The sequence below is a fragment of the Symphalangus syndactylus genome, chromosome 1, assembly GCF_028878055.3.
Source record: "Symphalangus syndactylus isolate Jambi chromosome 1, NHGRI_mSymSyn1-v2.1_pri, whole genome shotgun sequence".
In the NCBI taxonomy this organism is placed as follows: Eukaryota; Metazoa; Chordata; class Mammalia; order Primates; family Hylobatidae; genus Symphalangus; species Symphalangus syndactylus.
In genome coordinates, this window is record NC_072423.2 from 44,579,772 (window position 1) to 44,605,376 (window position 25,605).

Below are 25,605 nucleotides of genomic sequence, written 5' to 3' on the forward strand. Positions count from 1 at the left end.
ATACTGGAAATACAGACCAAATAAATCCCAGGCCTGTGATAGGTCTAAAATGAGTCCTTGTCAAGGTGAGCAACACTTTGCTGAAGTGGACAGCAAATCCACAAGCATGGACCCACTGGCTAGTGGAATCTGGAATTCCCTTTGCTGTTAAGTCTGAAATGCTATCCATGGCACTGTCCCATCTCATGTGCTTCCTGGGGTCAAAACATTGATTTGAAATTCAGTCTCCCTTGGAGGTCTTTTAAACCCTGTCTTGTAAACTGTCTCTGGGAACTGGGCCCTTCCCACAAATCTACAGCTACTGACTAGGGCCCTGCTCAAAACCAGACCGACAACCTGACATGGGTTTGACTTCCAGCATCCCTACTGCTCAAAGACACTCACTGCTATATGTTACCCCATCAGAATATCTTGGATTCTGCTTGAATTAAATCTCAATTTGCCATACATTTGTATCCAAGCATTTGCACTACAGGCTACGTATTTAGGGGTTAACTTGGTCAATTCTCCCAGTCCTAATACTGAATGATCCAAAGTATTCTCTTTCAAATGCTCTATGTATGCTGCAGTCCCAGAAATGCCTTAGAGCAAGATCACCTGAGACAGAACAAAAACAACAGGTAAAATGAGATAAGGATTCCCTGGATACTGGTTAGAAAGTACCAGGAAGTAGAACAGGATAGGCAGATACTACACAAAGTGGAGCCCCTAAGACAAGCAGAACCCCGATATATGGTTGTTTAGATACTGCTTCATTTTACTGAAAGCTTATTCAATCTGGACTCTACTGTTCCAATTAAATTGTTTGGGTCATTTATATGCAAGTGTGGACCTGTTGTGACTATTCTGCACCTACAGCCACCAGGTTTATTTGTGTTCCAACCTATCACTATGGTTCTCATAACAGGAAGAAAAGTAAAACAGAAACAAACTACCCAGAACCATCAAGGTGGAGCTCCTCCTTCCTCTAATGAGCCACTGGCAGCCAAACAAATGATGCTTTGTGATAATGCACACATATTGCCGTAGCCATGGAAACACACTTAGCAACAAAGAAACCTTGACCTTTCCCCATCTGTTTAGAATCTTCACAATGACACATTAATTTCAGCACATGAAAACAAAAAAGAAGGGCATAAATGTTATATTTTATAGATATAATTCTCAGGCAGCTAAGCTCAGTGTGGATATAACTCATAGATGAGGATGGAATGATGCAGCTAGCTTTAGTCCAATACTGCAGGGTAGAACCTGGATGATATTTTACTAGCATGAGCTATCTGATTCAGGTATGTTCTTCTGTTTACCAAGAGATTCCTGGAAAGGCACCAAAACTGGGCAGAGATGGACCGCTATAAGAACAAACACTAGCCAGTATAAATACTCCCAAGAGACAATAAGAAAGATCTAGAATAACTAAAATTCTGTGCAAGCAAAAGCTTTCTTTCCATGCAGCTACGGTTAGCAGCCTAAGGCTGAAGACAATGGAGACAGATTCGGTACAGTTCTATTCAATGCGATACACTTTTAAGGAGCCTGTCTATTTTCATGGATAGCTAAGAATGAAGTATAGAGGAAATATACAACATAGGTTCTGTCTCTAAAATAGTACACTGTTTGTAAATATAGAGATAGTAACTCAAATCAACTGTAAAAACCTCATGAAAAGCCAGATAAATGTTGCAGAAGTAATAAGTGAAGGCCCCTGAATGAGGTGTCACTTGAGCTAAACTTGAATATATAGGACTTAAAAAAAATTAACTGTCATGTGAGCAGACAGATGAGTCAAAGATGTACTTAGCTCTTTAATGAAGGAATCAGCATTATAACAAAGCTGATGTGATGAAGGATGTGAGAAAATGATATATGTTAGTGGGGAAAAAAATAAGATTGCAAACAAAGATTGAAAACTGGCAATGTCTTCCCAGGCAATAAAACCACAGTATTTGGAGGTGTCTTTTTTACCCAATAAAAATTATTTGCGACATATCAATCTTCTGCACTCTAGCATCAAACTTTGCAGAATCTGAGCCCTAATCAAATAAACAATAAGCCAAACAAAGTTACCTTCCTCAAGAGATTTGTTGGTTGGATTTGTTGTAAAACACTCTAGCATGACATTGAAAGAGCATACAGAATGATTCTCCTTTATTTTTAAATTTTGGAAAATTTTCATGAACAATGGTAGAATATAGGTAGAGAACAAAAGTGAAAACAAAAATCAATAAAACAAAAGAAAGAGTTAGGATGAGAAGGTCATTATTCAGTCCTTCACTTAAGTACATTATTAGGAGAAAAACAACACTCTCAGCTGTAGACTGAATGGAGAAAATATGATTCAGTTTCATTCTGAGAAATATAGTATTGAGTATACAATCTTTTACACAATCGGAAATATGTTGAGAATCATTTTTTTCATTACTAAAAATTCTTGTGGGTAGGTTACTAACAGACTAACAATGTGGTAGAAAATCACTTTTGAGATTTACTGAACCCACTGAAAAAAATAAGAGCTACATATTAAAAGAAATTTGATTTATTTGGTACTATTTGCCTGAGAAAAATCTAAAATGGACAACACTTGCTATTTTTAATTAAGAACTAATATATTCAATACAACCAATATATACTGAAAATATATATTACTCTTACATTCATGTTTATGCCAATTGGAATGAAAGAAGGGGGAAATGTAGGAAAAGGCAAAGAAATGAAAGAAAGACAGGAAAGAAAAATATGAGTAAACTATCAGACAAGAATCAAAGGAACAAAAATGAAGAGTAGGAGAAACAAGGAAAAGATGCAGCTGAGACAGGAAGAATTAGAAAATGTCACAAACTATCAAGAAAGAGGGACAAGGAAGAAGCAATATATAGAGATTTTAAAAGAGATGAGCCAACAGTGAGATACCACTACATAGCTATTCTAATAGCCAAAATCCAGAATACTGACAACACCAAATGCTGGGAAGGATGTGGGGCAACAGGAACTCGTATTCACTGTTGGTAGAAATGCAAAATGGTACAGTCACTTTGGAGGACAGTTTGTGGCGGTTTCTTATGAAACTATCCTTACCATATGTTTTAAGCAGTTTTGGGCTGCTGTAACAGAATACCACAGACTGGGTGGCTTGGACAACAAACATTCATTTCTCAAAGTTCTGGAGGCTGGAATTGCAAGATCAGGGTGCCTGCGTGATTGGGTTCCTGGCAGGAGCCCTCCTCCTCATTCACAGACCTTTGCCTTTTTAAAATATTCTCACATGGCAGAGAGAGAGATCATTTCTCATGTATACCTTCTGCATGAGGATGTTCCCTCATGATCTAATTACCTCCTCAAAACCCTACCTTCAAATACCGTCACACAAATTAGTGCTTCAACACTTGAATTGAATTTTTTGTGCTGTGGACAAACTTTCCGTCTGTAGCACCATATGATCCTGCAATTGTGCTCCTTCATATTTACCCAAAGGAGTTGAAAACATGTGTCTACAAAAAAAACCTGCACAGGAATATTTGAAGCAACCTTATTCTCATAACTGCCAAAACTTGGAAGTGACAAAGATGTCCCTGCTGTAGGGGACTGAATAAACTGTGGTATATCCAGACAGTGGAATATTATTCAGCACTAAAAAGAAATGTGCTAACTTCATACTTAATAGGCAAAAGCTGGAAGCATTCCCTTTGAAAACTGGCACAACACAAGTCTGCCCTTTCTCGTCACTCTTATTCAACACAGTATTGGAAGTCCTGAACAGAAAGAAATAAAAGGCATCCAAATAGGAAGAGAGAAAGCCAAACTATCCCTGTCTGCTGATGACATGATTATATATCTAGAAAACCCCACAGTCTCAGCCCAAAGCTCCTGCAGCTGATAAACAACCTTAGCAAAGTTTTAGAATACAAAAATCAACATACAAAAATCACTAGCATTCTTACACTCTAGTAGCCAAGCCGAGAGCCAAATCAGAAAGCAGTTTCATTCACAACTGCCATAAAAAGAATAAAATACCTAGGAGTACAGCTAACCAGAGAGGTAAAAGGTTTCTACAGTGATAATTACAAAACATTGCTCAAAGAAATCAGAGATGACAAAACCGAATGGAAAAGCGTTTCATGCTCATGGATCAGAAGATCAGAAGAATCAAAATCAGAAGAATCAAATCAAAATGGCATTAATGCCCAAAACGATTTACAGATCCAATGCTATTCGTATCAAACTACCAATGACATTCTTCACAGAACTAGAAAAATTGTTTTAAAATTCATATGGAACCAAAAAAGCCCAAATAGCCAAGGCAATCCTAAGAAAAAGAATAAAACTGAAGGCATCAAGCTACCCAACTTCAAACTATACTACAGGGCTACAGTAACCAAAACAGCATGGTACTGGTACAAAAACAATCAAATAAACCAAACGAAACAGAATAAAGGGTCCAAATATAAAGCCACACACCTATAACCATTTGATCTTTGACAAAGCTGAAAAAAACAAGCAATGGGGAAAGGACTCTCTATACAGTAAATGGTGCTGGGATAACTGGCTAGCCATATACAGAAAATTGAAAGTGGACCCCTTCTTTACATCATATGCAAACATCAACTCAAGATGAATTAAATACTTAAATTTAAAACCCAAACTATAAACGCCTTGGAAGACAACCTAGGCAATATCATTCTGGACATTAGAAAATGGTAAAGATTTAATGATGAAGATGACAAAACGAGTCACAAAAATAGCAAAAATTGACAAATGGGTCTAATCAAACTTAAGAGTTTCTGCACAGCAAAAGAAATTATCAACAGAGTAAACAGACAACCTGCAGAATGGGAGAAAATATTTGCAAACTATATATCTGACAAAGATCTAATATCAAGCATCTATATGGAACTTAAACAAATTTACAAGAAAAAAACCTCAACTTCATTAAAAAGTGAGCAAAGGATATGAACATACATTTTTCAGAAGAAGAAATACATGTGGCCAACAAGTATATAAAAAAAGCTCAGTGTCATTGATTATTAGAAAATTGCGAATCAAAACCTCAATGAGATACCATCTCACACCAGTCAGAATGGCTATGATTAAAAAGCCAAAAAATAACAAATGCTCGTGAGGTTGTGGAGAAAAGGGAATGCTTATACACTTTTAGTGAGAGTATATCTTAGTTCAACCATTGTGGAAAGTAGTGTGGCAATTCCTCAAAGAGCTAAAAACAGAACTACCATTCGACCCAGCAATCCCATTACTGGGTACGTACCCAAAGGAATATAAATGGTTCTACCATAAAGACACATGTACACATATGTTCATTGATGACTACTCACAATAGCAAAGACATGGAACCAACCTAAATGCCCATCAATGGTAGACTGACTGAAGAAAATGTGGAACATATACACCATGGAATACTACATAGCCATAAAAAAGAATGAGATCATCTCCTTTGCAGCAACATGGATGAAACTGGAAGCCATCATCCTTAGCAAACTAACACAGGAACAGAAAACCAAACATCACATGTTCTCACTTATAAGTAGATACTAAATGATGAGAACACATGGACACAAAGAAGGGAACAACACACACTGGTGCCTACTTGAAGGGAAAGGGTGGGAAGAGGAAGAGAATCAGAAAAAAAATAACTAGTACCTAGGTGAGAAAAAATAATTTTACAACAAACTTCCATAACACAAGTTTACCTATACAACAAACCTGCACATGTGCCCCTGAAACTAAAGTAAAAGTTAAATAAAATAAAAAGAAATGGGCTATCAAGCTGTGGAAATACATGGAATAAACTTAAATGCATATTACTAAGAAAAAGAAGCAATCTAAAAAGGCTACTTACCATATGATTACAACTATATGACATTCTGGAAAAAATGAAACTATAGAGAGAGTAAAAAGATCAGTGATTGCCAGAGTTTGGGGGTAGCAGAGATGAATATGTGGAACACAGAGGATATTTAGGGTATTGAAACTATTTTGTGTAATACTATAGTGGTGGATATAGAGTCATCATATATTTGTCTTGAAGGGTGACAGAATATATCATCTTAAAATATGCCACTTTGACATAAGAATTATTTTAAACTAAAGACACTTGAAAAACAGTAGACACAGAAAGTTCACTCTGCCCTCCTTGTATCAAGAGAAAAAAAACACACTTATCACTAGAGATGGGAGCAAATTCTTATGTGAAGGATGCCCTCCTTGTAGCAAAAAATTAAATAATAAAAATAAGCAGCTGCATTCTGGTCTCCAGAGACGGGAAGTCAAGACTGAAAAAACAATCTGTACAAATAGACTTCGTTAAAATAACTCTTTCCTTCCTTTGGGCTCCCCATATATTTCAGTCACTGTTCCACAATTGCCACCGTGTCCAAACACTATATACACATTTCGGTTTTGCCACGTCTTTAGGGCTTCATCTTTCTATGGGGGCTCCCATATACGTGTACAAATCTGTATGCTTTTCTCCCGTGAATCTATCTATGTCAATTTAACTTTCATGCCCAGCCAGAGACCCTAAGACGGTGGATGTAAAGTATTGCCTCACTACACTTTGAAGCCATAGAATGTACTACACCAGGAGTGACCCTCATGTAAACTATGGACTTTAGTGATAATGATATGTCAGTGTAGGTCCATCAATCACAACAAACGTACCACTCTGCTGAAGGATGTTGATGTGCAGTTGTGGGAGTAAGGATATATAGAAAATCTCCATACTTGCTGCTTAATTTTGCTGTGAACCTGAAACTTCTCTAAAAGTTAAAGTTTATTAAGGGGGAGAGAGAGAGAGAGAGTGAAGGAGAGGAATATGAGGTTAAAAGAGTGGGAAGGATTAGGCAAAGATAGAATAATTCAGTAGAACTGAAAGTTAAGGCAAGTTGAAATTTCCATCCCCTCATTATTCACTTGTTCTGGATTTCTTTGTCACACTGTTAGAAGTAGTGATCAGGTGATTGGCCTTTATTCAAAGTTCTTCGATTACTTTATTCCCTCAACCTGGAGGGGAGAAACAGTATTCTGGTCCAGAAGAGAATATCACACTGCCTGAATGAACTCAAGCTCAAGTTTGACACTGATTCCCTGAGGTCACAGTTTTCTGCTCCCACTGAAACACAGAAGCTAGGATCGGGCTGGCCCATATTCCAGGCTAACCCAGCTTTCACCTGACGGGGACCTAAACAAGTGTCATGGCTCCAGCTGCCTTCTCATGTGGTGGCAGTAATGTGCCCTATATATCGCAAGGATGTAATAAAGCACATGTTTACCTATTAACAAACCTGCACATCCTGCACATGTACCTCAGAACTTAAAAAATAATAATAAAAATGAAAAAATAATAAAGTTCAATTAAGATAACAGATGAAAACCTGTTGCCAGGAGTTTGGCAGCCTGCCATTCTCAGGCATAGCAGCTGTTGTCAGATTGAACTGGTTATGGGCTACGCCCGTGTGAATGCAGGACACAGGATGATTCTAAAGCCAGCCTCTTCTACTCTCCTTCTTCACTGGTAGAACCTTCTCCCTGGGCCTACCTTTTATCCTCAGCTCCAAACACGATTGACTCTGCCTTTAAGAGGTTAATACAAGTCAGATAGAAGGTACTGGGAAGTTTTCTGCTTTTAATTTCTGCTTAAAGACTTATTGGCCAGGGCACTATCACATCGTCTTACTTAACAGCCTTTCCTGCACAATAAACTGCTTGGCGCCCACCTCGGCCCACAAACCCTACGATTAAGCGATCGTTTGTCCTCGGGAGCTTGACAGAAACAGGAGTCTGAGGCGGGCTGGGAGGAGCCCAGATTTATTAAAGTAATAAATAACCTGGAAGCCCCCACCAAGCTGCCTCCTCCCCCTTCTTATTTACTTCCTTTCTGTGGCTTCTGAGATGGGGACTTAATTGCTTGGAAAGATAGTTGCCTAAGAACTCCACAGTACTTGCATCCCAGAAACAATAAAATAAAACTGGGAAGCTCTAGGGCTACAGCTTAATAACAGCTCTGCTGCTGGCTGGGCTGGGTTTCTCAGCCAGCGCTCACTCAGAGCATGTTTCTAGAAGAGCAGCACTCACTCTTGTGCACATAAATGCACTCCATGAGGCGAGGATGCATCAGGCTGGCCGAAGGGAGGCCCTCTAAAATGAGGTTCTTATTCACCCTGTCTTTTGTTTAACTCTTTTTAATTTTTTAATTGTAGCTTTTTAAGAAAATTATTTGGCAAACAAATAATTTGGTAGAAATTATTGAACATTGCCTTGTACTTAATATTTTTAAATATCTGTCTTCCCTGTATTCTCATTTGATCACAAATTTTTAGATTATTATCACAAAATATATGTGTGTGGTTCAGGAACAACTTATCTAGACAGAGCTCATCTCTCTAGAATGTTCTCATGTCCAAAACATTATAGTATCTAAAAAGCATTACATAAGGAAGGCAATTTTCTAGAAAGTCAAAATAGACATTTCATTTATATACATGCCAGTGCTCACTTTTTCTCCCTCTTACACACAATTCTTACAAATGTATTTTTTTTGCTTTCTCAGCCAGCCTAGAAAGTAGTAATACTTCTTGGCCGGGTGCAGTGGCTCACGCCTGTAATCCCAGCACTTTGGGAGGCCGAGGCAGGCAGATCACGAGGTCAAGAGATCGAGACCATCTGGCCAACATGGTGAAACCCCATCTCTACTAAAAAATACAAAAATTAGCTAGGCGTGGTGGTGTGCACTTGTAGTCTCAGCTACTCAGGAGGCTGAGGCAGGAGAATCGCTTGAACATGGGAGGCAGAGGTTGCAGTGAGCTGAGATCACGCCACTGTGCTCCAGCCTGGCAACAGAGCAAGACTCCGTCTCAAAAAAAAAAAAAAAAAAAAAAAAAAAGAAAGTAGTAATACTTCTCATAGGCTCATTATTACAGCCAGTCACTCATCTTTCTATTTCACTTGTTTAAGTTAAGCTTGTGAAATTTATATAGCATAAACCATTTTAAAGTGAATAATTCAGTGGAATTTAGTACATTCACAATATTCTGCAACCACCACCTCCATCTAGTTCCAAGACATTTTCATCACCCTAAAATTCCATACGCATTAAGTGGTCACGCCCCATTCCCTCCTTTCCCCATCCCTGGCAACCACCAATTTGCTTTCTGTTCCTATCAATTTATGTAGTCTGTATATTTCACATAAATAGAATCATACCACATGTAACCTTTTGTGTCTGGCTTCTTTTACTTAGATAACCGTTTTCAAGGTTCATTCACATTGTAGCTGGTCAGTGTTTCATTCTCTTTTATAGTTAAATAATATTCCATTATATGGATATACCACATGTTATTTATCCATTTGTTTATTGATGAACATGGGTTATATTGTGAATACTGCAGACATAAACATTTCTGTATAATATTAATTAGAATATCTGCTTGCAATTCTCTTCAATATACCCACGGGTGAAATTTCTGGGTCAGCTGGTATTTTTATGCTTTACTTTTTCAGAAACTGCCAAACTGTTTTTCACAGTGGCTGAATCATTTTGCATTCCCACCAGTAATGTACAAGGGTTTGAATTTCTTCAATTTCTGTAATTGTATTTCACTTACAATTCCTACAAATACATTTATCTACTTTCCCTGCCCCTAGTCTAGAAAGTAGTTGTACTTTTTGCAGTCTCCGTATTAGGTGCCAGTCACTTTTTTTTTTTTTTTTTGCTTCCCTTATATAAGTTAAGCTTATTCCCAGAAATGCATGCGTCTACTTATAGCAATTCACAGCATTGTCCAAAAGCTGAAAATTACCATTCAAACTTAGGCAAAGTTGCTGTGAAGAAACCTTAATTTTTCAAGTGCCAAGTTCTAAAAAGATATTTTCAGGTATGCAAGCTCCCCCAATTTTTTTTTTTTTTTTTGAAATGGAGTCTCACTCTGTTGCGCAGGCTGGAGTGCAGTGGTTCGATCTCGGCTCACTGCAAGCTCTGCCTCCTGGGTTCATGACATTCTCCTGCCTCAGCCTCCTGAGTAGCTGGGACTACAGGCGCTGACCAACACGCCTGGCTATTTTTTTATATTTTTAGTAGAGTCGAGGTTTCACCGTGTTAGCCAGGATGGTCTTGATCTCCTGACCTCGTGATCCACCCACCTTGGCCTCCCAAAGTGCTGGGATTACAGGTGTGAGCCACTGCACCCGGCCCCCAAATTTTTATACACGTATTCCAACCTGGACTGCAGAGACAGGCTTATTCAGGACTATTATTGTCAGGTGTTCTACTGTGGTACATTTTTTTTTTTTAACAAGACGGATGTGTTCCACCAAAATAAAAGATTAAACCAAGTAAGAAAACAGCATGAAATCTGAGAAATAGGGAATCCAAACTTGCTAAACATCAAAGAAGTTTCCAAAATGATAGCAAAAAGTCTCAGGATGACAGCTGGAAATAATTTCCAAGAAAACAACAGGCCAAAATAAAAGGAAAATGGAAGTTTCCAAGTGGGATGACTCCAGAAAAAAAAAAATGAAATTGTTAGATTATCTTCTATAACTAACTTAATGAAAAATTATACTGAAGACTATTGAAATGAGAGAAAAAGAAGTTAGTATAAAGAAAACTAACCAGATTAAAAATCAAGAAGTTACTAATTAATCACTTGAGGTATACAAGAATATGAAAAGGAACAATCAAAGTGCACTATAGACATAAGGATGCAAATGCAATGATTAACAAAAATGTATAATATAATACTGTATCAGAAGTATAGGGAGAGGACGCAAAAGAGTTAATGGTATAAGAGAGTTTTATGATCAAGTACTATTAAAAAATACACAATAGAGTATATCTAAAATTAATGAAGTAGAAGAATGCCATGTACATGAATGTTTCAGTTATTTACTAATTTAAAAAATTACCCCAAAATTCAGCAGTTCAGTACAATAGTCATCATTTTATTATTATCTCACATGTATGGAACTGGTTCTGCCAATTGGCCAGGACCTCAACTGGGATGGTTGGCTGAAGCACCTACTTGTGGCTTCTCTACATTGCATGAATTACTGTATAGCATAGCAGATTCAGACCTCTTACATGGTAGCTCAGGACTCTGAAGGCAATTGCCCCAGGAGGCTCATGTGAAAGCTGAACCATTTTTTATGACCTAGTCACTGAAGTCACCAAGTGCCACTTCACCATAATCACAGGCCCACCTTGATTCAGGGAGAAGAAACACAGACACCACATCTCAGTGGGAGGAGCACCAATGTTACATTGAAAGAAGAGCACATGAGATGGAGATCTTATTGAAAAATATAGTTTGCCACACTTATTATTTAGAAAGAAAATATTAAAGCACAAAAAGAGGGTCTAAGAGTCATGTTTGCTTCTGGTGAGAGAAACTGGTGGCAGATTTTGAAACTACTTTACTTCTTAAAATAGTTGCATACATTACTATGTTGAAATAAATAAATAAATAAATATACAAAGAAATAAGCTAGTTTTCCTCTCTAAATGGGTACATAAAGCTCAGGCACTCCAAGGGCGTACTGCTGGTTTATGTCACAGTTGTCAGAGCAAACATATGTCAGACTTGTGAAAGCTCTGCATCTCACTTTGCACTCTGCATAGGCATCACGGCTCAAATATCACCAACCTAAAAAGACGACATCAGTTGTTTGGAACAGTATTCTTATATGACAGTAAAAACCCTTTATCCTATAACATTTGTATCAACCACAAAATGGCCCAAACTCCTAGTATGTGAATATCATGGAATCAGGCATATAAGCAGTCAAGGATTAAATCTCCTGGCCAATGTAAGTCTAGTTACAAGAACTCTAAGAAGCTATCTCAAGAATTTAGTTATTTGAGATATTATCAAAAGTAATATTGAGGCCAGGCACGGTGGCTCACGCTTGTAATCCCAGCACTTTGGGAGGCCGAGGCGGGCGGATCACGAGGTCAGGAGATCGAGACCACAGTGAAACCCCGTCTCTACTAAAAATACAAAAAAATTAGCCGCGCGTGGTGGCGGGCGCCTGTAGTCCCAGCTACTCGGAGAGGCTGAGGCAGGAGAATGGCGTGAACCCGGGAGGCAGAGCTTGCAGTGAGCCGAGATTGCACCACTGCACTCCAGCCTGGGCGACAGAGCGAGACTCCGTCTCAAAAAAAAAAAAAAAGTAATATTGAATCTTTGAATCCATGAACCAATGGAATTGACACTTAGAGATCATTTCATTATTCAAAAAAATATCTTTGCTGTTTTCTGTTTTTTTGTTTTGTTTTGTTTTTCCAAACCGTTTGCTCTAATGGGATTACCCAAACAGGGTAAAATGTTAAATGAGGTGGCTGTAGTGGGAATTAGGAGAGTTTTGAGGTCCCTGCTCAAACATCAGGGATCTGGAATCAAAGCCAGTTTAATTAGTAGTTTTTGTCATGTTCTGCCAGTATTTTTTTAAATCTATTAAACAGAGACACCTACTTATAACCTGCAATTCCCTTCTTTTGGAATGTTTTGCTTTCATCTATCCCCCCTCCAACACAGTTGATATATTATAAATCTGTAATGCATTTTGATATCTGCCAAGACGATAGATGTTGGACATGAGAGGGAAGCCTTAAGTGCCTGTAATTGTGCCAGAAAGTCTAGAAAAGCCCCAATCTCCCACTGTTTATGAAGAACTTCCCAATGCAACTATCCCTGAGTTAAGTTCACATAATATAGCACACTGAGTGGTTGAGACTGGAAGGGAATTTTGAAACGTTGCAATGGGAGAAGGGGTTTTCCTCTTTCTTATATTAACCTTGTTCATAATTTCTGTTTCAGAGCTACGATAGAGATGCCCATACTCTGGCTTCTACATCATAATATTATGACATCAACTTTTCTCAGAATCCTCTGAATCAGAGAGTTTTTTGACTTTTTATAAGTTTTTCCAGGGCTACTGCAAAGGTAGTTCTAGCTCTAGGACCAGAAAATAGGAGCTTCTGTTTTGAGAAAGGACTAGATGTATGCAAATCCACATGCACACATTTTACAACCAAATGACCCCAGCTCTATTTCTTCATGTAACATGGAGTAAATTATGTGATGTCTGCAAGCGTGATGTCTACAGCCTGTATCCAGATCTATGACACATGAAAAACAGTATCTTCTCTGGTTATTTCATTGTATTGTATCTAACACGAAGGCCTACATGGATCAATTCTCTCCACACCTCAGTTTCCTGTTTCCATATGTAAAATGAGAGATTTTTCATCTTTAAAAATCATTCAAATTATAACATTGTCTAGGTCTGTGAAAGTAAAATTAATCACTCTGAGATTTGGCTGCATGGAACTTTGTATGAAGGCGGAAGGAAGTTTAGCTTCAGAAAGATTCCAGATGTAATTGAGAGCCAAATCATGAATGAACTCCCATTCACAATTGCTACAATGAGAATAAATTACCTAGGAACACAGCTAACAAGGGAAGTGAACGACCTTTTCAAGGAGAACTACAAACCACTGCTCAAGGAAACCAGAGAAGACACAAACAAATGGAAAAATATTCCATGCTCATGGATAGGAAGAATTAATTATCATGAAAATGGCCATACTGCACAAAGTAATTTATAGATTCAATGCTGTTCCCATTAAACTACCATTTACATTCTTCACAGAATTAGAAAAAACTATTTTAAAATTCATATAGAACCAAAAAACAGCCCATATAGCCAAGACAATCCTAAGCAAAAAGAACAAAGCTGGTGACATCACATGACCCAACTTCAAACTATACTATAAGGCTACAATAACCCAAACAGCATGGTACTGGTACAAAAATACATAGACCCATGGAACAGAATAGAGAACTCAAAAATAAGATCACACATCTAGAACCATCTGATCATTCACAAACCTGACAAAAACAAGCAATGGAGAAAGGATTCCCTATTTAATAAATGGTGCTGGGAGAACTGGCTATCCATTTGCAGAAAATTGAAACTGGACCCCTTTCTCATGCCTTATACAAAAATTAACTCAAGATGAATAACACTTAAATGTAAAACCCAAAACTCTAAAAACCCTAGAAGAAAATCTAGGCAATACCATTCAGGACACAGGCAAAGGCAAATTTTCATGATGAAATTGCCAAAATCAATTGCAACAAAAGCAAAAACTGACAAATAGGATTTGATTAAACTAAAGAGCTTCTGCACAGCAAAAGAAACCATCATCAGAGTGAACAGGCAAACTGCAGAGTGGGAGAAAAATTTTGCAATTTATCTATCTGACAAAGGTCTAATATCTAGAATCTACAAGGAACTCAAATTTACAAGAAAAAAAAAACAAACAAACCCATTAAAAAGTGGGCAAAGGACACTAACAAACACTTCTCAAAAGAAGACATTCATGCAGCCAACAAACATATGAGAAAAATCTCAACATCCCTGATCATTAGAGAAATGCAAATCAACACCACAGTGAGATACCATCTTACGCCAATCAGAACGACCATTATTAAAAAGTCAAGAAGCAACAGATGTGGCAAAGCTGCAGAGAAATAGGAATGCTTTTACACTGTTGGTGGAAATGTAAATTAGTGCAACCACTGTGGAAGATGGTATGGCAATTCCTCAAAGATCTAGAACCAGAAATACCATTTGACTGAAAGATCTAGAATCGGGATTTTTGTATCCTTATACAAATTTTTGAACTGTGTTTTAGTTAGAAGTTACACTTGTCTCTAAAAAAACTAATAAAAATAACAATATATGTAAAATATTAGATATAAATGAAAATAGAATCCTAAAACATAGTTCAAGTAACTCAAAAGAAATCAAGAAAAGATACGGAGAGGAACAAAAAACAGAATGAACAAATAGAAAACAAATAATCAAATAGAAGACTTAAGCATTAACATTAAATAAAAACCCATATGCCAGACATCCATGAAAACTTAATTAGACATAGGAATGAAATGAAAAAAAAAAAGACCCCCAAAACTTCTAAAGTTGAAAATTAGAATGTCTGAGAAGAAAAAATGCATAGAATGTATCTAGTGGCAGAATAGACACAGCAGTTGAAAAGATTAGTGAACTTGAAGACATAAAGACAGCAACTATCCAAAAGGAAAAACACAGAGAAAAAATAATTTTAAAATGATAATAAGAGCATCAGTAACCTCTGGGACAATTCCAAGGAACTTAATACATGTATAACTGGAGCCTTTGGGGAGAGGGGCACAAAAAGAGTTGAAGGTATAATGACTGAAACTTTTCCAAACTTGATGAAAAACTATAAACCCACAGATCCAAGAAGCTCAACAAATCCAAAGCACAAGAACATGAGGAAAATTAACCCAAGGCACATCACAATCAAATTTCTCAAAAACCAGTAATAAAAATATTTTCCCTAACTGTAATGGAAATAAATTAGAAATGAATAAGAGAAAGATATCTAGAACCCTCCCCCCAAATATTTGCAAACTAATACACTTCTTAATAATCCATGGATTAAAGGAGAAATCAAGGGAGGTTAGAAAGTATTTTGAATTACATAAAAATGAGGAAGCAACATATCAAATGTTGTGGGATGTAACTAGAATAGTACTTAGAAAAAAATTTATAGCACCAAAAAGCTCTCAAATTAATTATTATAACTTCCATTTTAAGACACTAGAGTAAGAAGATAAATGAACCACAATGTAAGCAGAAGAAGAGAAATAATAAAGATTGATGCCAAAATCAGTAAAAAAATAAATTCTGATATTTAATCACAATGAATCTGAAGAAAGACAAATAAAAATGAATCCATCATAGCTATTTCCCAGTGAAGCTTCAGAATGTAATAGAAAAGAGATAAATTCCAACTGCTACCAGAAAGAAATTTCCTAAAGAAATGATAATTAGATCAATGATATATATTTTTACAAGCAATAATATATATCAGAAGACAAAGGACTAACATCTTCAACGTAGCATGGAAATAACTGTTGGAAGAGATTTCAACAGGCAACCGACTTCAAACTGAATTCAAAACCAAAGTGCAAAATAAAAATATTTTCAGAAATATAAAAACTGGAAGTGTTAACAACTTACAAATCCTTAATGAAATAACTGTATAAGAGATATGCTTCCACAGGAAGGAAATTAAGCCCAAGAGGAAGATCGCAGGAAGCAATAAGCAAAGAAGATAGTAAATACATTGAGAAGTGTAAATATGTATTGAGGATTTAGAAGAAAAAGATGATGATAACTAAATTTTGGAGGGTGTTTCAGAGGAAAAAGATATTAATAAATCTTAACCTTTCTTAGACTAAGTATATATATTTAAAATGTAACAACAACCACCAGAAGAATAAAAATCACGTGGATTACTTTGAAACCAGTAGAAGTAAAAAGGGAATTGCAGAGTCTCAGTCATTCTAACAGAAGTTGGAAAAGGAGGTAGAGTGGGCTGGTGGGAGCAAAAATGGGTAACAGAGTCTACATTAGTTTTCAAAGTCAGAGAAAGTTTCATTGAAGGAATAGATTTTGGTTGAGGAGTTTTTTTGTTTGTTTGGTTTTTTTTTTTTTTTTGGCATAGTTTTGCAGGCTGGAATGCAATGGCGTGATTTCGGCTCACTGCAACCTCTGCCTCCTGGGTTCAAGTGATTCTCCTGCCTCAGCCTCCCGAGTGGCTGGGATTACAACAACGTGCCACCACACCCAGTTTTTTTGTATTTTTAGTAGAGACAGGGTTTCACCATGTTGACCAGGCTGGTTTTGAACTCCTGACCTCAGGTGATTCGCCCATCTCAGCCTCCCAAAGTGCTGGGATTACAGGCATGAGACACCATGCCCAGCTGGCTGAGATTTTAATGACAAAAAGTTGCCAGGCCTGAGGAACTTTGTAGGCAGAGTTCTATAAGTCTGTAAGAGCTACTGAAAAAGCCCTAAGAAAAGGGTGAGCTTGATTGTGGACAAGAGCCTAGTACAGGGAGGAATGTGTAGGAAAAGATTTCAAAGAAACAGGCAAGGACAGGAAAAATAGATTAGGATCTTGGGAAATAATAACTCTTTTTACTGAGATGGTATTAGGAAGGTTTGGTGGAGGAGATGGCACTGGGATCAGGTGATGACGCAGGACTGGGGACGGGATACTTTCAGGCAAAGGGAAAAATGGGAAGCAAGCTCCAAAGTCAAGCTAACTCCAAATCCTAGAGGATACTCAAAGCCAACTAAAATTAAGAAAAAACACTTTGAGGCTGGGCATGGTGGCTCACGCCTGTAATCCCAGCACTTTGGGAGGCCAAGGTGGGCGAATCACGAGGTCAGGAGTTTGAGACAGCCCGGCTAATATGGTGAAACCCCGTCTCTACTAAAAATACAAAAAATTAGCTGGGTGTGGTGGCAGGCGCCTATAATCCCAGCTACTGGGGAGGCTGAGGCAGGAGAATCACTTGAGGTTCTCAATCGCAAGAGGCAGAGGTTGCAGTGAGTCAAGATCGTGCCACTGCACTCCAGCCCGGACGACAGTATGAAACATCACAAAAAAAAAAAAAAAATACTCTGAATACACTGATGAATCGTTCTTCTCTCCATGACTCAGTCTCTCATTTTTGGATTTCCAAGTCCAAAGTCTCTGTTTATTCCATATGTACTTGAAAGTGTTAGCCTAACCCCAAATATCTTGATGTGAAGGGAAGAAAAAAATGCCTCATTTTTTTTCCTTCCAAAACTAAATGTTAAGTATCATCTTCAAGGCTGACTTCCACCACACTTCTTAGAACAGCCTTCTTGAATACTCCAGAGTTTCTAATTGCCCTTAACTCTGCTTTCTCCAACCTTACTAAGTCCAGTTCTATTTCATTGTTTGTGTGTCTGTAAATTTTGCTTTGTAGGACAGCATAAGTCCTTTACACAAAATTATAAACATTTTAAGATAGGATTAAATAGCATCCAATCCAAGGAAGAATGAAGTCTCCATTTCTGACATCAATATATGTGGAGAGTTAGAAAGATCCCCAATAATAACGTTCTTGTAGACAGTATGAGCTGTAAAAAAAATCCTTGTCTGCTCATAATCTGTAGTCATCAAATAGAATCATGCAATATTCAAGCTACAAGGAATCTTAGAAATAACCCAACTCAAGTTATTGTGTTTACCTGTAAGAAAATTGATGCTGAGAGAGGAAACTGTCTTCCTTTATCTTGAAGCAGAGCCTGACTTGAAATCCAGAGGTTTCTTACAAATGAAGAGGTTATAGGAAAAGATCTTTTTCTATGTCAAATGAGTCAAATGTTCCCATTAGCTTTAAAATAGGTCTTAAGAAACAAGTCCTTTAAAGAAAATTAAAAGAAAGCCATAGACTGGGAGAAAATATTTGTAAAGATATATCTATTAAAGGACATGTACCCCAAATATACAAAGAACTCTTGAAACTCAACAATAAGAAAACAAATAACCCAATTTAAAAATGGGCAGAAGATCTGTACAGACGCCTCACCAAAGAAGACATACAGATGGCAAATGAGCATTTGCAAACATATTCAACATCTATGTCATTAGGGAATTACAAATTAAAACAACAATGAGATACCTCTGCATACCTATTAGAATGGCTAAAATCCAGAACACTGTCAATACCAAATGCTAGTGAGGATATGGAACAACAGGAACTCTCATTCCTTGCTGTTAGGAATGCAAAATCATAGTCACTTTGACAGTTTGGCAGTTTCTTATAAAACTAAACATTCTCTTACCTACCCAGCATATCTCTTACCTATTACTTATACTATCCAGCAATCATGCTCCTAAATATTTATCAAAGTGAGTTGAAAACTTATGTCCATATAATAGTTATAGTAGCTTTCTTCATAGGTGCGAAAAATTAGAAGCAACCTTTATAGCAATTCACTAAATCAATTGATAAACTATGGCACATTCATGCAATGGAGTATTATTCAGCAATTTTTGTTTTTTTGTTTTTTTGTTTTTTTTTTTTTTTTGAGACGGAGTCTCGCTCTTTCACCCAGGCTGGAGTGCAGTGGCGCGATCTCGGCTCACTGCAGGCTCCGCCCCCCGGGATTCACGCCATTCTCCTGCCTCAGCCTCCCACGTAGCTGGGACTACAGGCACCCGCCACCTCGCCCGGCTAATTTTTTGTATTTTTAGTAGAGACGGGGTTTCACCGTGTTAGCCAGGATGGGCTCGATCTCCTGACCTTGTGATCCGTATTCAGCAATTTTTAAATAAGAGCTAGCAGACATGAAAAGACATGGAGGAATCTTACACATATTGCTGGGTGAAAGAAGCCAGTCTGAAAAGGATAACTACTTTGTGATCCCAATTATACAACATTCAGGAAAAGGTAAAACTATAGAGCCAGTAAAAAGGCCAGTGATTCCCAAGGGCTGGGGGCTGCAAGAAGGTGGAATGCGTTCTACTGATGGAGCACAGGGAACCTTTAGGACAGTGAAACTATTCTGTATGATGCTATAATGGTGAATATATGACACTATACATTTTCAAAAATATAGAACTGAATAACACAAAGAGTAAACCTTCAACTATCAACTTTAGTTAACAATAATGTGCATCAATATTGCTTCACCAATTTTAACAAATATTGATACAGTTTGGCTGTGCCCCACCTGAATCTCATCTTGAATTGTAGCTCCCATAATCCCCATATGTTGGCCGGGCGCGGTGGCTCACGCTTGTAATCCCAGCATTTTGGGAGGCCGAGGCGGGCGGATCACGAGGTCAGGAGATCGAGACCACGGTGAAACCCCGTCTCTACTAAAAAATACAAAAAATTAGCGGGGCGTGGTGGCGGGCACCTGTAGTCCCAGCTACTCGGAGAGGCTGAGGCAGGAGAACGGCATGAACCCGGGAGGCGGAGCTTGCAGTGAGCCGAGATTGCGCCACTGCACTTCAGCCTGGGCGACAGAGCGAGACTCCGTCTCAAAAAAAAAAAAAAAAAAAAAAAATCCCCATGTGTTGTGGGGGGGACCCAGAGGGACGTAACTGAATCCTGGAGGCAGGTTTTCCTGTGCTGTTCTTGTGATAGTAAGTCTCACAAAACCTGATGGTTTTATAAAAGTCAGTTCCCCTGCACGCATTCTCTTGCCGCCGCCATGTAAGATGTGTCTTTGCTTCTCTTTTGCCTTCTGCCATGATTATGAGGTCTCCCCAGCCATGTGGAGCTATGAGTCCATTAAACCTCTTTTTCTTTATAAATTACCCAGTCTAGGGTATGTCTTTATTAGCAACATGAGAACTGACTAATACAAATGTACAACACAAATGTAAGATGTTAACAATGAGGAAACTTGGGGGAGAAGGATGAAAACTCTCTTTCTGTGTAATTTTTTTGTAAACCTAAAACTACTCTAAAAAATAAGTCTATTAAATAGAAAACACAAGGTTATTTTGAAAAGCAAGTCTCAACAGTACCAGGACAGAAATACTTATTATGCACACTGTCAACAAAGAGGTAGCAGCACAGTAACATATATTAAGCCCAACACATGGCTGATATTTTTTATATTATAAACTTAGCAGGGTTGCTTTTAAAGAATATTTAGAATAGAATGAGCATATTAACTGAACACAGAGAAACTAGAATTTTACGTATTATTACATTGTTCCTTGTACAACTGCAAATCAGGGGGAATGAAGTTTTGAGACAGTATTTTTCCTTGGGATTTATTCTGAGTGATTCTTGTTATCTAGACCGTATCCAAATGGTATGATTTTCTTTCAACAGTATTATTTTAAGTCCTTATCTTTGTTTCTATAAGTCCATATTTTGTATGAGACGTAGGATTTCTTTTCTTGATGCCCATATCCATTTTAATCATGTAAATTAAAGTATAAAATACAACCCAATCTTCAGAAATTTACTTTATAAATACTGCCTCCAAAACACCATCCTCTATAAAAAGAGCAGCTTATTCCAGAAACACCCTGTTCAGATACGCATTATGATACTAACCACATTAAATTATAGTGGAATGGAGAGAAGTTATGGAAAATCTTAGAACATATAATGTAGCTTTCTTCTTTTAGTTATTTCAGGGGAAAAACAAAAAAACAAAAAACGTTTCAGGCTTCTGTGCTGAGAAACAAGCCCTAGACAGTTGGCCGGACCACCCAAGCCTCTAGCTTAGTGAGCACCGCCATCTAGTGGAAGGATTTTGTTTCTAGTTTCAGTTTTACCAATTAGCTGAATGGCTTCTGGAAAGACACTTAAACTGCCATCAGCAGCCTCGTGCATGAAATTGGAGATAATAGTGCCTATTCTGTCTACTTTCTTAGCTACAGGGGTGAAAAATATGAAGTACTGAAAACCCTCAGGGTCTTTATTATTAGTTCATAGCTGCACTTGAAAGATGAAAGCTAATTTTTACTCTAACAAAGCAGAATTCTCTAGGCCCTGAGAATTCAGGTAAGTTTTGGCTGAAAGTTATTGGTTTTCTCTCCTTCTAGGATTGTGGCACATATAAACCTAATTAGTGCATCTGAAAGTTTATGAAGTGACTGGTTAGAGTCCAATAACCTTTATTGCGTGTGGCCCACACAAGCCAATTATAAAGGAAAATTATGGGCACTGTTCTGATGCAATCATGGGTAAACCACAGAAGAGGCCACAAACAGAACTTCATTCTCAGTGAGAAAACACAGATAACCAGACTTGGACTTCGAGGCTTGGTAACAAGGTCAGGTCTGGGATTCTATGGCGATTGATGTGCCCTGTCTGAGGCTTTCTCTAGCCTCTGGGCCTCCCTTGTCTCCTCCTCCCTCATTCATATTCAAGGCCATGATTGGAAGCCTTGAACAGATATGCAAAGTGTTCCTTAAATGTAGACAATTGAAATACAAATGTTCCTCCCATGCACTATTAATTATTTTACAGCTTTCCCCAAGCACACTGTGTATATATAGCAGCTTAAATGGTGACTATAAAATGTGAAGAGAATTTTTTTTCTCAGTTTTTCTCTTCCTGCTTCTCACTTCCCCATTCCACTTGTACTCATTCCTCCCCTCTCCAAGTATTTGAAGAAGGTAAATATATTTCAGGAAGTCAAAATTGCATCAAAGACACACTTTCCTTTTTTCCGTAGTTGAGATTGGAAACAGTCTACACTCATGTAACCCTGGTTAAGCTGCCTTAACACTTGGGCTGGTTTCTAAGCTAACAGCCTTAGAAGATCACTCCCTCCAGAGCCAAAGGCAGGTTTGTTTGTTATCGGGGAAAATTCAGCCCCTGATATTTCAACATAGGTTCTTTTCTCTTTCCCTAAGTGTCAGCAGGTCTGAGAAATAAAGGGAAAGAGTACAAAAGAGAGAAATTTTAAAGTTGGGTGTCCAGGGGAGACATCACATGTCAGCAGGTTCCGTGATGCCCCGTGAGCTGTAAAACCAGCAAGTTTTTATTAGCAATTTTCAAAGGGGAGGGAGTGTACAAATAGGGTGTGGGTCACAGAGATCACATGCTTCAAGGGCAACAAAAGATCACAAGGCAGAAGGTCAGGGTGAGATCACAAGGTCAGGGTGAAACTAGAATCACTCATGAACTTCCATGTCCTGCTGTGCACACATTGTCCTTGATAAACATCTTAACAGGGTTCAAGAGCAGAGAACCAGTATGACTAGAATTCGCCAGGCTGGAATTTCCTAATCCTAGCAAGCCTGGGGGTGCTGCATGCGGCCAGGGCATGTTTCATCCCTTATCTGCAACTGCATAAGGCAGGCACCCCCAGAGCAGCCATTTTAGAGGCCCCCTGGGAATGCATTCTTTTCCCAGGGCTGTTAATTATTAATATTCCTTATTGGGGAAAGAATTCAATAATATGTCTCTTACCCGTTTTTGGTAATAAGAGAAATATGGCTCTGTCCTGCCCAGCCCACAGGCAGTCAGACTTTAAGGTTATCTCCCTTGTTCCCTGAAAATCACTGTTATCCTGTTCTTAAGGTGCCCAGATTTCATATTGTTCAAACACACATGCTTTATGAACAATTTGTGCAGTTAATGCAATCATCACAGGGTCCTGAGTCGACACACATCCTCAGATTATGATGACAGGATTAAGAGACTAAAGTAAAGACAGGCATAGGAAATTATAAGGGTATTGATTGGGGAAGTGATAAATGTCCATGAAATCTTCACAATTTATGTTCTTCTGTCACAGCTTTAGCAGGTCCCTCCCTTTGGGGTCCCTGACTTCCCGCAACAGTTTGTAGCTTAGTAAAATAAAGATAATGACTCTCTCTCTGCAAAAAGGAATGGCAAGTTTGCTTGCAGTCCATTAATAAACTATTGGGGTTTCCTAAATTCAAGGTTTCTCATCTGTGACACTCACTGTGTGTGCAGCATCTGCCTAGGCTACTCCACGTTGCCTCTGAACTTGAGGGCCAAGAGAAACTGACATGAACATGAGGCTCATGCTGCTAGCTTTGCTGTAAGCAATAAAATCCTTTGTCTCTGACTCAGGAGACTCACGTGCTCTGCCAGTGCCCACGAAGTTGTGGTAGAACAATTGGCCACCTTGCAATTAGGGTAAAACTCTGATGAGAACTTTCATACTTCTTGACATCACACTTCTTGCTTTGTTTGTTTTCTAGTCCCCCAGATGAACCTTCCAGATGAGTGTATTAGACAGCCAGGTGTGAGAACTCAATGAAATGAGACTTTATCTTCATATAAACCCCTGTTTGGAAAACCCAAATTTGACTGAATCAATAAGCTGTTTGTTAATATAAAAATTATTGCTTATCAGAATTATATCAGTTTTGTTTTTTTAACCCCAAGCCAAACTGTGTGTAAACACTTGTATGTATAGCCTGAATTATCTTCTTATTTAAGCTTTCCTTGTCCTCAAAATGGAGAGAGCAAGTGTGAGGTGTTAATAATCAGAAATGCCAAAACCAAGAAAATTACATGCACATCTCAAATTGTCACAATTTTTCAAAATTTTTCCATTTTATAGAAGGTGAAACTAGGAATTAGAGGCATTAAGTAACTTGAAAAGATCACACAGCTAGCAAGTTGCAGAGTTGGATTAAGAACCAAATTCTGTCTGACCCCAAGTAGGTTCTGGTCTACCATGTTCGTCTTTAAGACAGGTAGCGCAAAAGCCCCTTCTCAAGACTATGGCTAAACTTTTCTAGCCAAAAGTCTCACTTCCTTTTCCATTCTATTGTCTGACACTCCATCATTGAAGAAGATAGGCACTGCAATATCATAGAGGGAGAAAGCACTTCAAGGGACTTAAAATGAACCTTCATATGTTAGAACTGGAGCTCATGGTGGCTTTAAATAATTTCTCTGAATATCGGCTTTATGATCTTTAAAAAATATACAATAAATTCTACCCTTCCTGTTGAACAGGACTTCTATAATTTAGAAAGAAAAATCAGAATGAGATAATTCATGCAAAAGCACTTTGTTAGGGTGTAGAGAAGGGAGAACAGAACACTCATACACTGTTGGAAGAAGTGTAAATTAGTACAGCCACCTAAAACAGTATGGAGTTTCCTCAAAAAACTAAACATAGAACTACCATATGATCCAGAAATTCCAATGCTGGGTATATATTCAAAAGAAAGGAAATCCATATATCAAAGAAATGTCAGCACTCCCATGTTTATTGCAGCCCTATTCATGATAGCCAAGATATGGAATCAACCTAAGTGTTCATACACTTAAGTATACAGAAAATGTAGAATATATGCACTATTCAGCCATAAAAAGAATGAAATTTTGTCATTTACAGCAACATGGATGAAACTAGAGGTCACTATGTTAAGTGAAGTCAGCCAAGCACAAAAAGACAAAAACTGCATTGTTTCACTCGTATGTGGGAGCTAAGAAAGTGGAACTCCTAGAGGTAGAGAGCTGATTCATGGTTACCAAAGGCTGGGAAGGATGAGGGGGATAAAGAGAGGTTGGTTAATCTGTACAAAATTACAGTCAGGGCCAGGCGCAGTGGCTGACGCCTGTAATCCCAGAACTTTGGGAGGCCGAGGCAGGCAGATCACAAGGTCAGGAGTTCGAGACCAGCCAGGCCAACATAGTGAAACCTTGTCTCTACTAAAAATACAAAAATTATCTGGGCATGGTGGCAGGCACTTGTAATCCCAGCTACTCGGGAGGCAGAGGCAGGAGAATGACTTGAACCCAGGAGGCGGAGGTTGTAGTGAGCCAAGATCGCACCACTGCACTCCAGCCTGGGTGACACAGCGAGACTCTGTCCAAAAAAAAAAAAAAAAAAATTACATTCAGATAGTGTTCAATAGTATAGTACAGTGACTATAATTAATAATAATGCAAAGTACACCTCAAAAGAACTAGAAGAGAAAAATTGGAATGTTCTTAACATAAAGAAAAGGTATATGTTTGAAATGATAGCTATCCCAGTTACCCTGATCTGATCATTACACGTGGTATGCATGCATCAAAATATCACATGTACCCCCAAAATATGTAGAATTAATATGTATCAATTTTTGAAAAGCATTTTGTCAACCAGTTTTGCTTTTTTGTGTGTGGAAATTCTTAAAAGACACTATTCTTTTTAATTTTGTATACATTAGGTCTTCAAGAATGTCCGTTTAAAACCCAAGAGAAGGAAAGT

The 25,605-nt window shown here is 38.0% G+C and overlaps 1 protein-coding gene across 10 annotated transcripts in view; it reads right to left on the minus strand.

Annotated features, from left to right (window-relative positions):
* PIK3C3 (phosphatidylinositol 3-kinase catalytic subunit type 3) overlaps positions 1-25,605 on the minus strand; it is a 763,308-nt gene that overhangs the window by 581,749 nt on the left and 155,954 nt on the right. For 2 of the 10 annotated variants that reach the window (XM_063645666.1, XM_063645864.1), the window contains one exon: positions 24,590-25,218. The exons of the other annotated variants lie outside the window; for them this stretch is intronic. In XM_063645666.1, the coding sequence (XP_063501736.1) occupies positions 25,006-25,218 (213 nt within the window). In that variant the 3' untranslated portion in view covers positions 24,590-25,005. Of the gene's footprint in view, positions 1-24,589; positions 25,219-25,605 lie in introns of those variants that run through there. 10 annotated transcript variants of the gene reach the window in all.